The sequence below is a fragment of the Hevea brasiliensis genome, chromosome 9 (genome assembly GCF_030052815.1).
Source record: "Hevea brasiliensis isolate MT/VB/25A 57/8 chromosome 9, ASM3005281v1, whole genome shotgun sequence".
Lineage (NCBI taxonomy): Eukaryota > Viridiplantae > Streptophyta > Magnoliopsida > Malpighiales > Euphorbiaceae > Hevea > Hevea brasiliensis.
In genome coordinates, this window is record NC_079501.1 from 89,927,502 (window position 1) to 89,944,070 (window position 16,569).

At 29.0% G+C, this 16,569-nt stretch overlaps 3 protein-coding genes across 3 annotated transcripts in view; 2 read left to right on the forward strand and 1 right to left on the reverse strand.

Moving 5' to 3' along the window:
* LOC110642447 (cell number regulator 2) overlaps positions 1–16,569 on the reverse strand; it is a 62,233-nt gene that overhangs the window by 41,237 nt on the left and 4,427 nt on the right. The gene's annotated exons all lie outside the window — the stretch shown is intronic.
* Positions 3,704–16,496, forward strand: LOC110647681 (wall-associated receptor kinase-like 2). The gene is made up of 3 exons (XM_058153922.1): positions 3,704–4,650; positions 14,598–14,699; positions 15,057–16,496. The coding sequence occupies exons 1-3, from the start codon at positions 3,822–3,824 to the stop codon at positions 16,262–16,264; spliced, it is 2,139 nt and encodes a 712-aa protein (XP_058009905.1). The 5' UTR covers positions 3,704–3,821; the 3' UTR covers positions 16,265–16,496.
* Positions 4,536–16,569, forward strand: part of LOC110659815 (protein PLANT CADMIUM RESISTANCE 6) — a 75,156-nt gene continuing 63,122 nt past the window's right edge. Inside the window, exon 1 of the mRNA XM_058153923.1 lies at positions 4,536–4,650. The gene's annotated coding sequence lies outside the window, so the exon portion shown is untranslated. The remainder of the gene's footprint in view (positions 4,651–16,569) is intronic.

Genomic DNA, 16,569 nt, shown 5'->3' on the forward strand with positions numbered 1-16,569 from the left:
TAAATTTAAACTCATCTAAAATTCAATTATATTTTACCTAATATCATTTTATTAAATTCAATCGAGCCGAATACCCACGAATACCGGATTTATTGTCATCCTTCTTTCTACGTTTTGTAGTTTCTGTAAAACTAAAACTAACGTATGCCGTCTTTCGAATTTCCTTTTACACATCCATGGAAAATGGCCACTTAGCCTTTCTTAAGGTCTGTTTGGTTTAACTATTGAATACAACTGATAACTATTAGTTGATAGTTGTTACTGATGGCTGGTAGTTAATGGCTGATAGTTGATGATAGCTGATATGTTAAGTGTTTGGTAAAACTAAATTTAGTTGTTGCTGTTGATATGTGAAATGACTAATAAGGACATATATTATATAATTTATTTTATTATAGAAATAAATATAAAATTATAAATTTATTATATTATATTATTTATTTTATTATTAAATTAAATATACAATTATTAAATCAATATATTATATCATTTATTATATTATTAAAATCAATATAAAATTATTAATCTATTATATCATATCATTATTTTATTATTGAAATAAGAAAATAATAATTTTTTTAAAAAATAATTAAATAATTTTAAAAATATAGATAAAATAATAAAGTAATTATTATTGTTGATAAAGAAAAAACTTATAATTAATTTTAAGTTTTTAGATATAAATAAATATTTTTTATTTTATGTTATTAACAAAAAAATATTTAAATAAAGTTGAAATGCATTAATTAAAATGTTAAAATTATAAATAAAAAAATATAAAAGTATTAATAATATTAATTTTCAAGTTAAATAAAAAAGATAATATGATCAAAATAAAAAATAAAATAAAATCAACTGTCAGCTGATGAGAAAAAGTTCTAAAAATAGAGCTGATATAAATCGCAATTGATATAAATATTAGCTACTCATCAGCTATCAGTTTTATTTTTTTAAAATTATCAAATACTCTAATTCACCTGCTTGAGTGTGTATTAGTTATTAGCTGCACTCAGCAGGTGAACTAAACACCCTTAATAATATGCATGTAACTGCATGCATAACATTAGCAACCTTTTTTTTAATTTTTTTTCAATTATTTATTTCATATTTCCAACATTATTAATATTAGTAAAAGGCTATATCAACAATTTTATAGTTGTTTTTACTTATATATATAAAATATAATTTATTAACTAAATAAATTTTTATTTAATAAATATGAAAATAAAAAATTAAAAAAATTAATAAGTGGAAATAAAAATTTTGAGTACTATTAAACTTTTCGGGTTACTATTTATGCATTTACCTAAAAAATAAAACAAGCTTAATTACACTCCTTTAGGAAAGTTTAATTTAGATAATTTTTAATTTTTTTTAATTTAATTTAAAAATTTTAATTTAAGAATAATTTAACTTAAAAATTAAGAAAAATCAAGAAATTTAATCTCAAATTAAAAAATTAAACTTTTTAATCATTATTTAAATCAAAAAATTTTACTTATAAATTTAAAAATTTAAATTAAATTTAATTTAAATTAAAATTTTTAGACTTATATCAAAATAAAACTATAACACTAAAGAAAAAAAAAATCCAACCATAAAATTCAAGAAAAATAAAAACCAATTTATGGCCTTAGTGAAACGAGGCAAGCTCGATTGAAGTTATAGACAAAAAGAAATTAAGGGGGTGTTTGGTTCACCTATTGGGTGCAGCTGATAGTGGATAGACACCCAAATAGGTAAACTAGAGTGTTTGGTAAGTTTTAAAAAATAAAGCTGATTGCTGATAGGTAGTTGATATGATACCCATCAGCTGCAATTTGTATCAGCTCTATATTTAGAGCTGTTTCTCATCAGCTGATAGCTGATTTGATTTTATTTTTATTTTGACCATATTATCATTTTTTATTTAATTTTAAAATTAATATTATTCATATTTTTATATTTTTTATTTATAATTTTAACATTTTAATTAACAAATTTCAATTTTGTTAAAATATTTTTTATTAATAACATAAAATGTAAAATATTTATTTATATCTAAAAACTTAAAATTAATTATAAGTTTTTTCTTTATCAACAATAATAATTACTTTATTATTTTATCTATATTTTTTAAATTATTTAATTATTTTTTAAAAAATTTAATTATTTTCTTATTTCAATAATAAAATAAATAATATAATAGATTAATAATTATATTTTTATTTTAATAATATAATAATGATATAATATATTAATTTAATAATTGTATATTTAATTTAATAATAAAATAAATAATATAATATAATAAATTTATAATTTTATATTTATTTCAATAATAAAATAAATTATATAATATATATCCTTATTTGTCATTTCATATATCAACAGTAACAGTTAAACACGATTTTACCAAATACTTAATATAAATCAATTATCATTAGTTAACAGTAATAGCTATCAGCTAACAGTTATCAGATATATTCAAAAGTTAAACCAGACAGACCCTAAGAGTAGTAACGGAGGGGCCACGCTGCGAATTCACGTAGACAAAAACAAGGAAACGCATCGTTTTGAGGAGGGTAGATCATTCTCCGTCATGACCGACTCAGAGTCAAGAATTAGTTATACAAAGGCAGTTGGCGTTTGCACGCGACATATGGAAAGGCAAAGGTGTACATTATCCGAATATAATTGAATAATTAAATTCAATTAACAAAATTTAATTATTTAGATAAAAATAAATTTAATTTAATTTAATTTTTAATTAATAATAATTAAAATTTTTTATTTTTAATTATCAATTTAGTTATTATTAATTTAATAAGTGAATTAATTGAAATAATTAAAATTTAATTAATTAATATATTAATTATAATTTTATTAATATTATATTATTTATAATTATTATTTTTATGATTTTATAATAATATTTAACTTATAATTATTATTTTATTAATATTAAATTATATTTATTAATTTATATAAAAAACGAATATAAATATATTTTTACTAATATTTTACTAAATAATTAATAATATAAATTATATATTTTTTAATTAATTTAGATAACCGATCAAATATTTTTAGTTTCAGTTAATTTTAATTTTTTTTCAATTTCAATTCAATTCGATTAATATTTTTAACGTCGATTAATAATTCAATCAGTTAAAAATTTAATCATATTTAATTCGATTAACTAAATGTTTTATTCTTGTAAAAAGGAGAGTGAGAAAAAAGAGAAAGAGAGAAGTTTTCTTTAGTTCGTAGTCCTAGAGACGACAGGACTCGAGAAAGAGAGAATAAAAAAAGATTTATTTATTTATTTTTATAAAATACAAGAGTGGAAGACTAAAGAATTAAATATAAATTTGATAAATGAGTATTATATTTTTAATGACTGAATTAAATCAGAATAAACGAGGATAAAGATGTTACCAAGAGAGAAAACATAATTTTTTTTAAAAATAGGGTATTATTTAAAAAAAATTAAAGAAATAAAAAATAAAAAAAGCTAATAGAAAAGGAAACAAAATTATTGATTACTTTTCTTGGTAGGAACAAACTTGTTCAACTTTGATGAGCTATGAGAGCCAATGATATTTTCCTTCACGAGACATGGAAATTTATTTTGACAAGGAAGGTTCCTAGAGAGGTGGTCCCTTCAATACAGCTAAATTTTTAGATATAAATTTTTATTTTTTTAATATCAATAAAGAGTGAGACTCATGATAGAGAAAATATCATTTACGAGCTCACAATAATTATTCCTTCAATATTTATCCTTTCTTGTCCCATGGAGCGTTCAAAATTTATCCTTTAGGAGGTGTGGGTGAGTCATGGCTGTCAAATTGGTGCCCTTCATCCTATTGTTACCATGGCTCATCAAAGCATCATCACCAACATCATCCTCTATGGCAAAGCCTGGATGTCCAGACAGGTGTGGAAACGTTACAATTCCATACCCATTTGGAATTGGAGCAGGCTGTTACATGGATCCAGGGTTTGAAGTATTCTGCAACGAATCTTCTCTCCCTCATAAACCTTACATACGTAGCATCAACCTGGAACTGCTAGAAGTTTCACTGAATGGCACTGTTCGTGTCAACAATCCTGTGCTCTCTTCTAATTGTCAGGACAAAGCTCCTACTGCAGACGTAAGCTTATCAGGCAGCCCCTTTTGGTTTTCACGTGCTCGCAACATGTTCACAGCCCTGGGATGTGACAATCTTGCCTTGATTTACGGGCAAGACATGCTTATTGGTGGTTGCCTGTCAATTTGCAATGTAACTTTCAAGGAAAGAAGCTGCAATGGCATAAATTGTTGTCAGATCACAATCCCACCTTACCTCAAGTTCATTAATGCAACGTTTAGAAGTATCTCTGCTTCTCAGGATCATGAGGAATGCAGGGTTGGCTTTATGGTTGACGAAGAATGGTTCAATTCCAGTTTGATAGATGGATATAGTGTCTTGGATTATGTTCCGGTTGTGTTGTGGTGGGGGATGAGTAACGGGACTTGCAGAGATTCGCCTCAAAGAAACTCTACTGGGGGAAATTCAACCGGTCTCTGTGGTACCAGTGCTTCCTGTTCGAATAAAACTGGCATATATTACATATGTTCTTGCGATGAGGGCTATGAAGGAAATCCATACCTTTCTTGTCAAGGTAACTCCTCTGCTAAACTAATTTAAGACTTCAAATTATGTCTGAATACCTCGTAGAGAACCTAATATCTATGGATCCCACCCTCACATATCTAAAGTTTCGAGTAAGTGACCACCATCATCGATTTTTCTAACTACCCATTCAATAAATACTTTTAATTTAACAAATCATTAGTTTAGGAGCGACGGTGTTGTGATCTCTTATGCGGGTATGGTCCAATGAAACAAGACAGGTGGAATGGTTTGGATTAAGAAAAATGTTGAATTTAACCTCTGCACTTACTTATTAGCAAGTTCAATTTAGCTATTTTTATTTTAAACTCAATTTAGCTTCTAAATTAAATTTATGAGCTAAATTTATTAATTTTTTTATTTATATTAAAAAATCAAGAATTTTTTATTTTGAAACTAAATTTCTTGATTTCTTGATTTAAATCTCAAATTCAAGAAGATCAATTTCTTCATTTTTTTTTTATTTTTGGGCTAAATTAAGTTTAAATTGAAAATTTTAATCTAAATTAGACAAAAAATTAAAAATTAACTAAATTGAACTTCTTTAATAAGTATAAAAGTGTACTCGAGCTTTAAGCCGTTTTGATGATTTCTCTACTAGTTAAGTTAGTCATCTGATAGACTTTGAATGTTGCAAAGAAGGAAAAAGATCAAATAATAAGCCTATATACTTTCAGTCAATGATCAAATAAATTGATACACAAAAATGAATTTCAGAGAACACCTATAGCAATACCCAATGTTTATTACTCAGAAGATGATTAATAATATTCTGCACATGGGTATTTAGTAACTATACATCACAAGAACATTAACACTTTTACATAAGCTAATCATTGATTTCCAAGTGTCTTCACAGCTCACGGTAGCTAATAACCTTGCAACAGCCATAAGCTCAACACACCATTTAACTAAAGCCCTATACACCATTTCATCCTTATTCCTTATTATCATATCAATTTTCCCCACCTAAGATTTCTTGTCCTCAAGGAAGAAAGATGGAAACGAGTTATAAAGTTGAAGTTAAGTGACCACCAAAAGAAGAAGCATGAAATATGTGGCCAGGGACTGTTAGTGTGAATTATTGCTTTGTCCTATTTGTTGAGACAGTGGGTGTAGAATAGGTTTTGAGGCGTGATGAATCACTATCTTTAAGGTATTAATTGCACCTCACTAGATTGTTGCAAGGTTATGACAATATACCTCTAGGATACAACAAAGCCTGAAATCTGCAGACAGCAACTCCTGAAGATTTCCCTTAAGAACTCTTTATATGAACTGAATTTAGAGAGACTAGAAAAAAAGAAGAAGAAGTAGAAGTAGTATATATCTAGATTGAAAAACCCATCCATATTTATAAAGAATAAAAAGTCATGGCACATTTTCTAGATAGACACATCTGTTTATCTCTAATAGATACAACTGTTTGTGTAATAAACATGTCTGTTTATTAAAAGACACATATATAAATAGTTGTGACTGTTTGTATAGAATAGACATGTCTTTTTAAAAAGATACCTATACAAATAGTTATGACTGTTTGTATATACATATCTGTTTATTAACAGACACCTATACAAATAGTTATGACTTTTTGTATAGAATAGACATGTCTGTTTATTAACATACACCTATACAAACAGTTAAGACTGTTTGTATAGAATTGATATGTTTGTTTATTAACAGACATATCTATTTGTTAATAAACACATCTGTTCATAATTTATTTACGAAAATTATAATATGATAATTATTTTATTTCACACATATACGTGTCAAGTGCCATAATAGAATAATATATATTGAATTATATATATATAATTTTATACATATTTCACTCTTCTCATTCATTCACTTTCTTATATTTTAATAATATAGGAATTCTTTCTCTCTGTACTATCTAACATATAAGCTATTTATAACAATCCCCCACTTAGTTTGTATTGTTAGATCCCATTGTTTCATGCATAATGAAAAGTATCTTTTGATTTAAACTTTACCTTAGTGTAAGTACTTCAAAGTTCTAAAGAAATCATGGTGGCTTTAGCTTAAACCTAGATTCCTATTAAATAGAACCGAAAATACTACACACACGAATCAATTAGTTCGACTTAAAAAGTTGACCAAAATTTTAGCACGAATATAGCCTTGTGCTACCTCCTATTTTCATGAACATTTGCAAAAGTTATTCTCACTTTTATTGAAGCGGCACCACTTCCTATGTTCATATAGGTGAAGTTTCTTTCGTATTAATATTAAACTTCATTAAGAGTATAAATACTCATCTTCATTCCATTAACTTACTACACTAAGTACTTAATTATAATATTTACTGAAGACTTGTTGTTACCCTTTAAACTTTATTTAGTAATAATACTATAAAGTAGAGTTCCCATCAGTAGTAAATTCAATGGAATATTCTAAATTCTAATAAGCACATGTACTTATGATCATAACTCTCGAGAGCCCTTTTATTAAAGGATTTGCTAGATTATTATAGGATTTAACATAAATATAGTAATAACACCATTAGAGACTAATTGTCTTACATTTTCATGTCTTAAGCTTATATGTATATACTTTCAATTATATATTTTACTATAAGCTTTAACCATTGTGATTTGACTATCACAATATAAAGAAATAGATAGCACAGGTTGTGGCTACAACATAATATCGGATAACAAGTTTCTCAACCATTCTACTTCTTTACCAACATTCGCCAAAGTTATAAATTCGGATTCCATCGTTGAATGAGTTATACAAGTTTGTTTCTTTGATGCCCAAGAAACAAAACCTCCACCTAAAGTGGATACCCAACCAAAGTTTGACTTATTATCCTTAGTACTACTTATCCAATTGGCATTTGTATAACCCTAGGATCTGCACCATATTTGTTTCACTAGTCAACCATATAATCACATATTTATAACATAAACTACATAAATAATTCACAGTCTAGATATGTACCTTACTTGCAGAAACAAATTGCTCTATAACTTGTTTAAAATGAGAGTATTCAACAATAAAGAACCAAGCTAAACTTGCACATACACACAAATGCATACTCATTTGTCATTTTGTCACTTCTTACAAATGACTTGTAAGGCTCTTATATTTACAACTCAAAATGTATCAACATTTTGGCCAATAAATTCATCTCTTCATACATGTAACTATTAAGAAGAATTGCATCTTTTTATTTAGTTACATCTTTTGGCCAAGGGACAAAACTCTTTGCATGGATACAACTCTTTATATGGTTTTAGCACAATTGAAAATTTATCACAGAATAATCTATAGTTTATAATTCATTTTTTTAAATATCCAAAAACCCTTGAAATTTCATTCCAATATTCCATACTGGGATTATTAGTATATCTTGACAATTTACATACTGTAAAAGCAATATCAGGAGTAGTGCAAAGCATAGCATATATTAAGTTACCAATAGCAATAGCACACTCAATTTGAGCAATTATTCTACCAAAATTTCCAGTCAATTTATAATAAATATCATATGAAGTCTTTGCTTCCCTCAATATAATGAAATTGACAAAGAGTAAAACCCTCACTATATTACAACTAGGTAGTTTTAGGCAGATCTCTCAAGGATAATAATCAAAATATAAATCTAGACAGCAATTTTAAAATTCTTCCAAGAATAAATTAAAGAATAATAATGTTAATTGTAGGTAAAAATAAAGAGAAAAAGACAAAAAAGAAAAGTTAATAGATTTTTGTTTCAAACTTCTATTTATAAAGTATTTGTATCTCTTCGAACATATACAACCGTTCACTTATACCTCTTAGAATAGATACAACCATTCACTTATACCTTTTATAACAGATACAACTATTTACTTGGTATCTCTTAGAATAATTATATTTATTCACTTATACCTTTTACAACAGATACAACCGTTCACTTTGTATCTCATAGAACAATTACATCTGTTTACTTATACCTCTTAGAACATGTACAACCGTTCACTTATACCTCTTAGAACAGATACAACCATTCACTTATACCTCTTAGAATAAATACAATCATTCACTTTGTATCTCTTAGAACAATTACATCTGTTTACTTATACCTTTTAATGAACAGACATAACTTTTTCAAAATGAAACAAATTTTTCTATCACTAATATTTTTAACAATATCCCTACCTAGTTAGTGATAGACACAATCAATATGAATTAGGATTTATGCATACAAAAAGTGTTTTTCGACTTATGCATATAAATCTTATTACCTTCTTTAACACATTCACCATGAGCTTTAGCATCATAATATAGCCTTATATTTCTTCTAATTATAAGCATATCATTAACATAAAGACAAATTATCACATAAAAAACTTTTTAATATGTAAGTGTTTCTGAATCTATTTAAGAGAAAAGTCGTATGTGGCATACAGTGATTTCTTCCTATAATCATTCAAACTAGAAGTATGATGTGCTATTATTCCTCTAATTACAGTGATTTAGGAACTAACACTTTCAAATCCTTAAAATTTGAAACAAAGATACGCAACTCATGGACTTATCCATAACAGGCATATTATCAAGTATTTAGAATTCAAAATATTTCATAATGAGAAATTTATCTATACCTTTTTTTTCTGTATTGTATTCGAATTCTAACGAAATTCAGATTTCCTTTGGAGACTTCACAGAGGTAAACAAATCTTATAGCCTATCTGATGAGTTGTTAAGAATATGACCTTTGCATGGCAATTCATCTTCTTTTCTTGATCTGCTTTCACCTTCTTAGTGAACATAATTTGTTCTTTAAAATGATCAAGTTTCACGAACTCTTGATTTATCACGGAAACAACCTTAGACTCCATTGCGATTAATACCTTAAAATTGTTGAGGCAGTGGGTGTAGAATAGGCTTTGAGGCGTGATGAATCACCATCTTTATGTTATTAATTGCCCCCACTAGATTGCTGCAAGGTTATGGTAATATACCTTTAGGATACAATAAAGCCTGAAATCTGCAGACAGCAACTCTTGAAGATTTCCCTTAAGAACTCTTTAAATGAACTAAATTTAGAGAGACTAGAAGAAAAAAAAGAAGAAGTAGAAGTAGTATATATCTGGATTGAAAAAAACCTTCCATATTTATAAAGAATGAAAAGTCATGGTACCTTTTCTAGATAGACACATTTGTTTATCTCTAATAGATATAACTGTTTGTGTAATAGACATGTCTGTTTATTAAAAGACACCTATACAAATAGTTGTGACTGTTTGTATAGAATAAACATGTCTTTTTAAAAGATACCTATACAAATAGTTATGACTGTTTGTATAGACATATCTGTTTATTAACAGACACCTATACAAATAGTTATGACTTTTATATAGAATAGACATGTTTGTTTATTAACAGACACCTATACAAACAGTTATGGCTGTTTGTATAGAATTGACATGTCTGTTTATTAACAGACATATCTACTTGTTAATAAACACATTTGTTCATAATTTATTTACAAAAATTATAATATGATAATTATTTTGTTTCATACATATACGTGTCAAGTGCCATAATAGAATAATATATATTGAATTATATATATAATTCTATACATATTTTACTCTTCTCATTCATTCACTTTCTTATATTTTAACAATATATGAATTCTTTCTCTCTATATTGTCTAACATACAAGTTATTTATAACAATATCTTCAAGTTCCTTTTTAGTAGAAGTTGTTGGTCTGCCATAGCACTTGTTATGCACTGCAGAAGCATATAAATTATAAAAAAATAAAACAAACACATAAAATATCAATAATTACATAGTTTACCCTCTCAACATTATGTTATATCCACGGCCATACCATCTTCTACTATCATTAATAAATAAATCATCATTACAAGCTCAAACCATACTATCCATCAACCCAATTACACCTAAGAGAATCCACATTACATAACTATTTATAGTAAATAAATTAATTAGTCATCTTAGTTTCCTCTAGACATAACCTAATATATTTACTATTTTAACTACTACACTACAAGAGGTGTCTTTAACTACATGGGCAAGAGCCCTCTCATCAATGGACAAAAATTTATTCTTCTTGAATTATATATCCTTTCTCCACCTTAGGCTAAAGTCTCTATCCAAAATGGGCAACAACCCCTCTTTATTGGCAAAGCCACTTTCTTTAATGGGCAAAGCCACTTTCTTCAATGGGCAAAGCCACTCCCTATGTGTAAAGCCAAATAACATTTCCACCATTCTTCCTATTTATAGTGTTAATTCCCTCAATCTTAATCTGATTAGGAGTCCCACTCAATTTAGGGATAAAACTAAAATAAGAATTCTACTATATATAAGAAATATTCCTCCATCCTATTGAGGAATATTTTTCTCGCTCAAATTAAGAAAGGGTCTTTCAAATCAACTAAGATTTTGAGTCATAAATCTAATAATTTCCACCTTGACACAAAATTTATTAACTATTATATACCTCAAATTCTTAGATGTTATTAAATTATTAAATTTCCATACTTAAGCTTAAACCCTTCAAATCTCTATTTTTCAATCTTCATCTTGGGTGTATCTTGCTTCTTTACTTTGAAATCTTCATGTCATCAACTTTCTTGACTTTCCATCAAGAATTCCATCTTAATTTCAACTCTTCACGATAATCATTGTTGCATATGCAACTTTCTACATGTCACAATAGTTTCACCTTCAATTAAACTCACCAAGATTATCCCAAAACTTTGATACCAATTGTTATGCACTGTAAAAGTGTGAAAATTAAAAAAAAAAAAAACACACACACAAAATACTAATACTTATATGGTTTACCCTCTCAACATAGGGCTACACTATGGCCATGCCATCTTCCACTATCATCAATAAATAAATCATCATTACAAGTCCAAATCTTACTACCCATCAATCCAATTACACCTAAGAGAACCCACATTACATAACTACTCATAGAAAATATATTAGTTAATCCCCTTAGTCTCATTTAGACATAACTCAATATGTTTACTATTTTAACTACTATACTACAAGGGGTGTTTTCAACCACATTGGCAAGAGGTCTCTCATCAATTGACAAGAATTCCTTCCTCTTAAAATTTTTGTCCTTTCTCCATCTAAAACCAAAGTTTTTCTCTACAATGGGCTATAACTCCTCTCTATTGGCAAAACCACTCTCTTCAATAGACAAAGCCAAATAAACTTTTCACCACACTATGGCCATGCCATCTTCCACTATCATCAATAAATAAATCATCATTACAAGTCCAAATCTTACTACCCATCAATCCAATTACACCTAAGAGAACCCACATTACATAACTACTCATAGAAAATATATTAGTTAATCCCCTTAGTCTCATTTAGACATAACTCAATATGTTTACTATTTTAACTACTATACTACAAGGGGTGTTTTCAACCACATTGGCAAGAGGTCTCTCATCAATTGACAAGAATTCCTTCCTCTTAAAATTTTTGTCCTTTCTCCATCTAAAACCAAAGTTTTTCTCTACAATGGGCTATAACTCCTCTCTATTGGCAAAACCACTCTCTTCAATAGACAAAGCCAAATAAACTTTTCACCATTTTTCTATTTTATAATGTTAATTCCTTCAATCCTAATCTGATTAGAAGTCTTACTCAATTTAGAAATAATACTAAAATAAAAGTTCTATTTTATACAAGAAATATCCTCCATCTTATTGAGAAATATTCTATTGAGGAATATTTCTACTACTCAAATTAAAAAGTGCCTTCTAAATCAACTAAAATTTTGGATCATAAATTTAACAGCATTGACATTTTTTATGCAATAAGAACACACTTTGCACCCCATCACATCTCTTTCTCTGCCTTTTCCATTTCTCAAACTCATCTTCTTTGAGGATAATATAATGAACCCAAAATCATTATCATCCAAATCAAGCCCATCACAATCACCATAATTTCTTATCACCCCAGCCTACAACATTTCAAATATTAATTGTTTAATAGCATTTTTTGTAATGAAACATATTTATAGGGCTGAATAGGTACTGATAAAGACCCTTCTTTCAGACTGATTCGATGATCATGAGCACGTGAAAGAGGCAAGGTTTTGGGATCTTGAAATATATCATCATATTCTAATAAAAGTGCCTCCTTTTCAAGCTATGGTTGCTCCCTTTTAATTACAAAACACTGCTATTGTTCTAGGTCCCCAAAACAGAGAGAGAATTTATAAATAGCTTCCCACTTATCATTTTTAAACAATTCAGAATACCGTATATCAATCAATATACACAACTTTTGCTTCTGGCATTTCCCTTCGCAATCTCCCCATACTACATTTAAGGACAATTGTGTATTAGTTACAATAGTGTTTTCTTCTACTCCTTCATTCAACTCTGTATCCTCATTGTCCATCTCCTTATTTGTGATTCTTGGATTCTTAACTGGAAATTGGTTTTGTTTAGTTACTGAAGGATTCAATAACAAACCTGGCAACTCTTCTAGTAAGGTACCCGCTATATTGACTAGTTTGGAGGTTTGGAGTTGTGGGTTATTGGATTAGGATTAGGGTTAACAGAACAGCTAGAAGTATTGCATACAAGTTTGGGTTTATTTTGAATCGCAGCCAATGTGATTTCTTGCAATCTTGTAAGTGAGTAAGCTTCAGCAAGGGTTCGCAGATTAAACATTTGAACCAGCCTTTGCAACTCATCAATTAACTCGGAAAGGAAGAAACCCAAGGCTTGACTTCCTGTATATCAACCTTAGGATACTTTTCATCAAAAGAATCAAGTTATTCTTGTAGAGAACTTACTTTTTTCAAGTTCCTTAAGTCAATTAATGAATCTTCATAAACTTTGCCTCTAAATCTTCCATTGTCAGTTCTCCCAATTTCGTCAGTGTTCTTGTCACCTACCCATTCCACATTCTGCAAACTAAGAACCGCAATCAAAGATTTGATTTCATCTAGGGCTTTCTCATTTTGGAACTCATATTCCCTCTGCAATGTTTCCTGCTGAAGGACGAACCCCTGAATCATTGTCGTAATTCTTCGTTCCCACTCATGAGAACTTGTTCCTTTTGCCATAGCTGAGAATCGAGTGGCTCTAATGCCACTGATACACGAAAATGAATTTCAAAGAACACCAACAACAATGCCCGATGTTTATTACTCATAAGATGATTAACAGTATTTTGTACATGGGCATTTATCAGCTATACATCACAAGAACCTTAACACTTTTACATCAGCTAATTATTGATTTCCACGTGTCTTCCTAGTTAACAAGCTTGCCACAGCCATAAGCTCAATACACCAAAATTAAGTTCTAGGTTAAATAAATTCACGTGTTATTTAATATTTAAAATTAAAAAAATATTTTATTATTTAAAAATAATATTTTATCAAGTGATGATTTATTTGACCTGAATTAGAAAATATAAGAATTTATTTGGTCTTCGACTTAAATATTTGTTACTTGGAGGTTATGAGTTCCAACCACGAAAATAGTGCACTAAAATTGTTTATAAAAAGAATAGTGCACAAAAATTCATATTTCAGTCAGCGTTCAATAAACTAAAAATGTGACTAAATGAAAATTATTCTATATGATGAAATTCTCATATTTATGCCTCCCTCATAAATAAAAATAGCTAAACCCACAAATATTTGGTATTTCATAAGAATTTTCCTTAAATCTTCATTTATTATTATTATTTTTTATTTATCATGAGCAGTGTTGGAATTAAATCCTCCATTTTTTGAGGAATTCATTAAAGTAAATCCCATTTTCTCTTCCGAAACACAGCATAAGAGAATTTTATTTACTTTTCTCAATTTGCCTGCACCAGATATCAATGAATGTGATGATCCACAGACATATTGGTGCCAAAGTATATCAACATGTGAAAACACAGCAGGAAGCTACAATTGTACATGCCCTGATGGTTATTTTTCTGTGGGAAAATACTGCCAACCACTGGGCGACCATGTCTATCCCAAAGTAACGGTGATCATTATTGGTATCTCTTCGCCTTCCCATATTCTTGCCTTTTATTTTATATTTTAGTTTATTTTTTCATTTTTCTTTTTATTAATTTAGTCATTCTTCATTGATATCGTGACTTTCTGCACATGCATGTCCACAAGAATAATTTTATATCTTTATTACATTTCACGTGTAAAATCCATTTGGCTTGAAGCGTGAATAAACACAAGCTCACTTTACTCACTTTGTGCTGAATTATTCAACTAATAAATGGGTAGCTAGAATTCAAACTATGCACCTTTTGATCTGACATGTCAAGACATAACCTACAAGCTTAAACTTGTAGGTAAGACTTCAAGAATAGTTTTATATCTCAATCATCTCTGTACAGGTATAAGTTCTGGTCTTGGGCTACTTTTCCTGATAGTTGGCTCATGGTGGCTACACAAGGTATTAAAAAGGCGAAAAGATTTCAATCGCAGGCAAAAGTTCTTTAGAAGGAACGGTGGTCTACTTCTGGAACAACAACTATCTTCGTCTGAAAGTAGTGTCGAAAAAACAATGTTTACCTCGAAGGAGCTAGACAAGGCTACAGACCATTATAACGAGAATCGAATCCTTGGCCAAGGAGGCCAAGGCACAGTATATAAAGGGATGTTGTCTGATGGAAAGCTGGTTGCAATTAAAAAATCAAAACTAGTGGACGACAGTAAACTTGAGCAGTTTATCAATGAAGTGGTGATTCTGTCACAGATTAACCACAGAAATGTTGTTAAGCTCCTAGGTTGTTGCTTGGAGACAGAAGTTCCTTTATTAGTTTATGAGTTCATTCCTAATGGAACACTCTTCCAACATTTACATGACCCTAATGAAGAGTTTCCAATTACATGGGAAATGCGTCTACGGATTGCTGCCGAAGTTGCAGGTGCTCTGTCTTATTTGCATTCAGCAGCTTCCATGCCTATTTACCATCGAGATATCAAGTCTTCAAACATTCTCTTGGACATCAAATATAGAGCAAAAGTTTCTGATTTTGGCACCTCAAAATCAATTGCAATTGATCAAACACATGTGACCACTCAAGTACAAGGGACTTTTGGATATTTGGATCCTGAATTCTTTCAATCAAGTCAATTCACAGAAAAGAGCGATGTTTATAGCTTTGGAGTAGTTCTTGTTGAGCTTTTAACTGGACAAAAGCCGATTTCTTCGATGCGATCTGTTGAAGAGAGAAGTTTAGTAACATATTTCTTACTGTCAATGGAGCAAAATCGTTTGTTTGAAATTCTTGATGCACGAGTTCTTAAAGAAGGAGGGAAGGAAGAGATTATAGCAGTTGCTAAACTAGCAAAAAGGTGCTTGAACTTGAACGGAAAGAAGAGGCCTACAATGAAAGCAATTGTAATGGAATTGGAAGGAATTAGAGCATCACATGGAACTTGTTCAATCACTGAACATGATGATGAGTATGAAGAGATTGATTTTTCTCAGGGTGATTACACTGCTCAATGGGATGTGGCTTCTTCTTCAACAGTGTCACTTGGAAATAGTAGTGCACCTGTGACATCAGATGGGCAACCTTTACTTTCTAGTTCCTGATGATGAAAGGTAAGATTGCAGGTATGCCTTTGATCCGTTGCTTGGACATGTTTATGTATAAATATTTGATTTTATAGCATTTATAGTTGTCATGTGGTGCCTTAGTTTTATGAGTTTTATGAGTTTTATGTATAATTTGACTAATCCAATTGTAAGGCAGAGCCCTATCTTCAGCCTAAGTAATATGTACAATATTTGATATTTTATGTTATATTTTGCTTAATTCCAAGAATTTTACTAGTGCACTTATTTACTAATATGGTGTGTTTGGGAACGTGGTTTTAATATGCTTTTAATAAAAACAT

Coding starts and splice junctions, on each gene's coding strand:
- LOC110647681 (XM_058153922.1), top strand. CDS start 3,822: ATGGCTGTCAAATTGGTGCCCTTCATCCTATTGTTACCATGGCTCATC. Junction 4,651..14,597: donor TCCATACCTTTCTTGTCAAG/GTAACTCCTCTG, acceptor AAAACACAGCAG/GAAGCTACAATTGTACATGC. Junction 14,700..15,056: donor AGTAACGGTGATCATTATTG/GTATCTCTTCGC, acceptor ATCTCTGTACAG/GTATAAGTTCTGGTCTTGGG.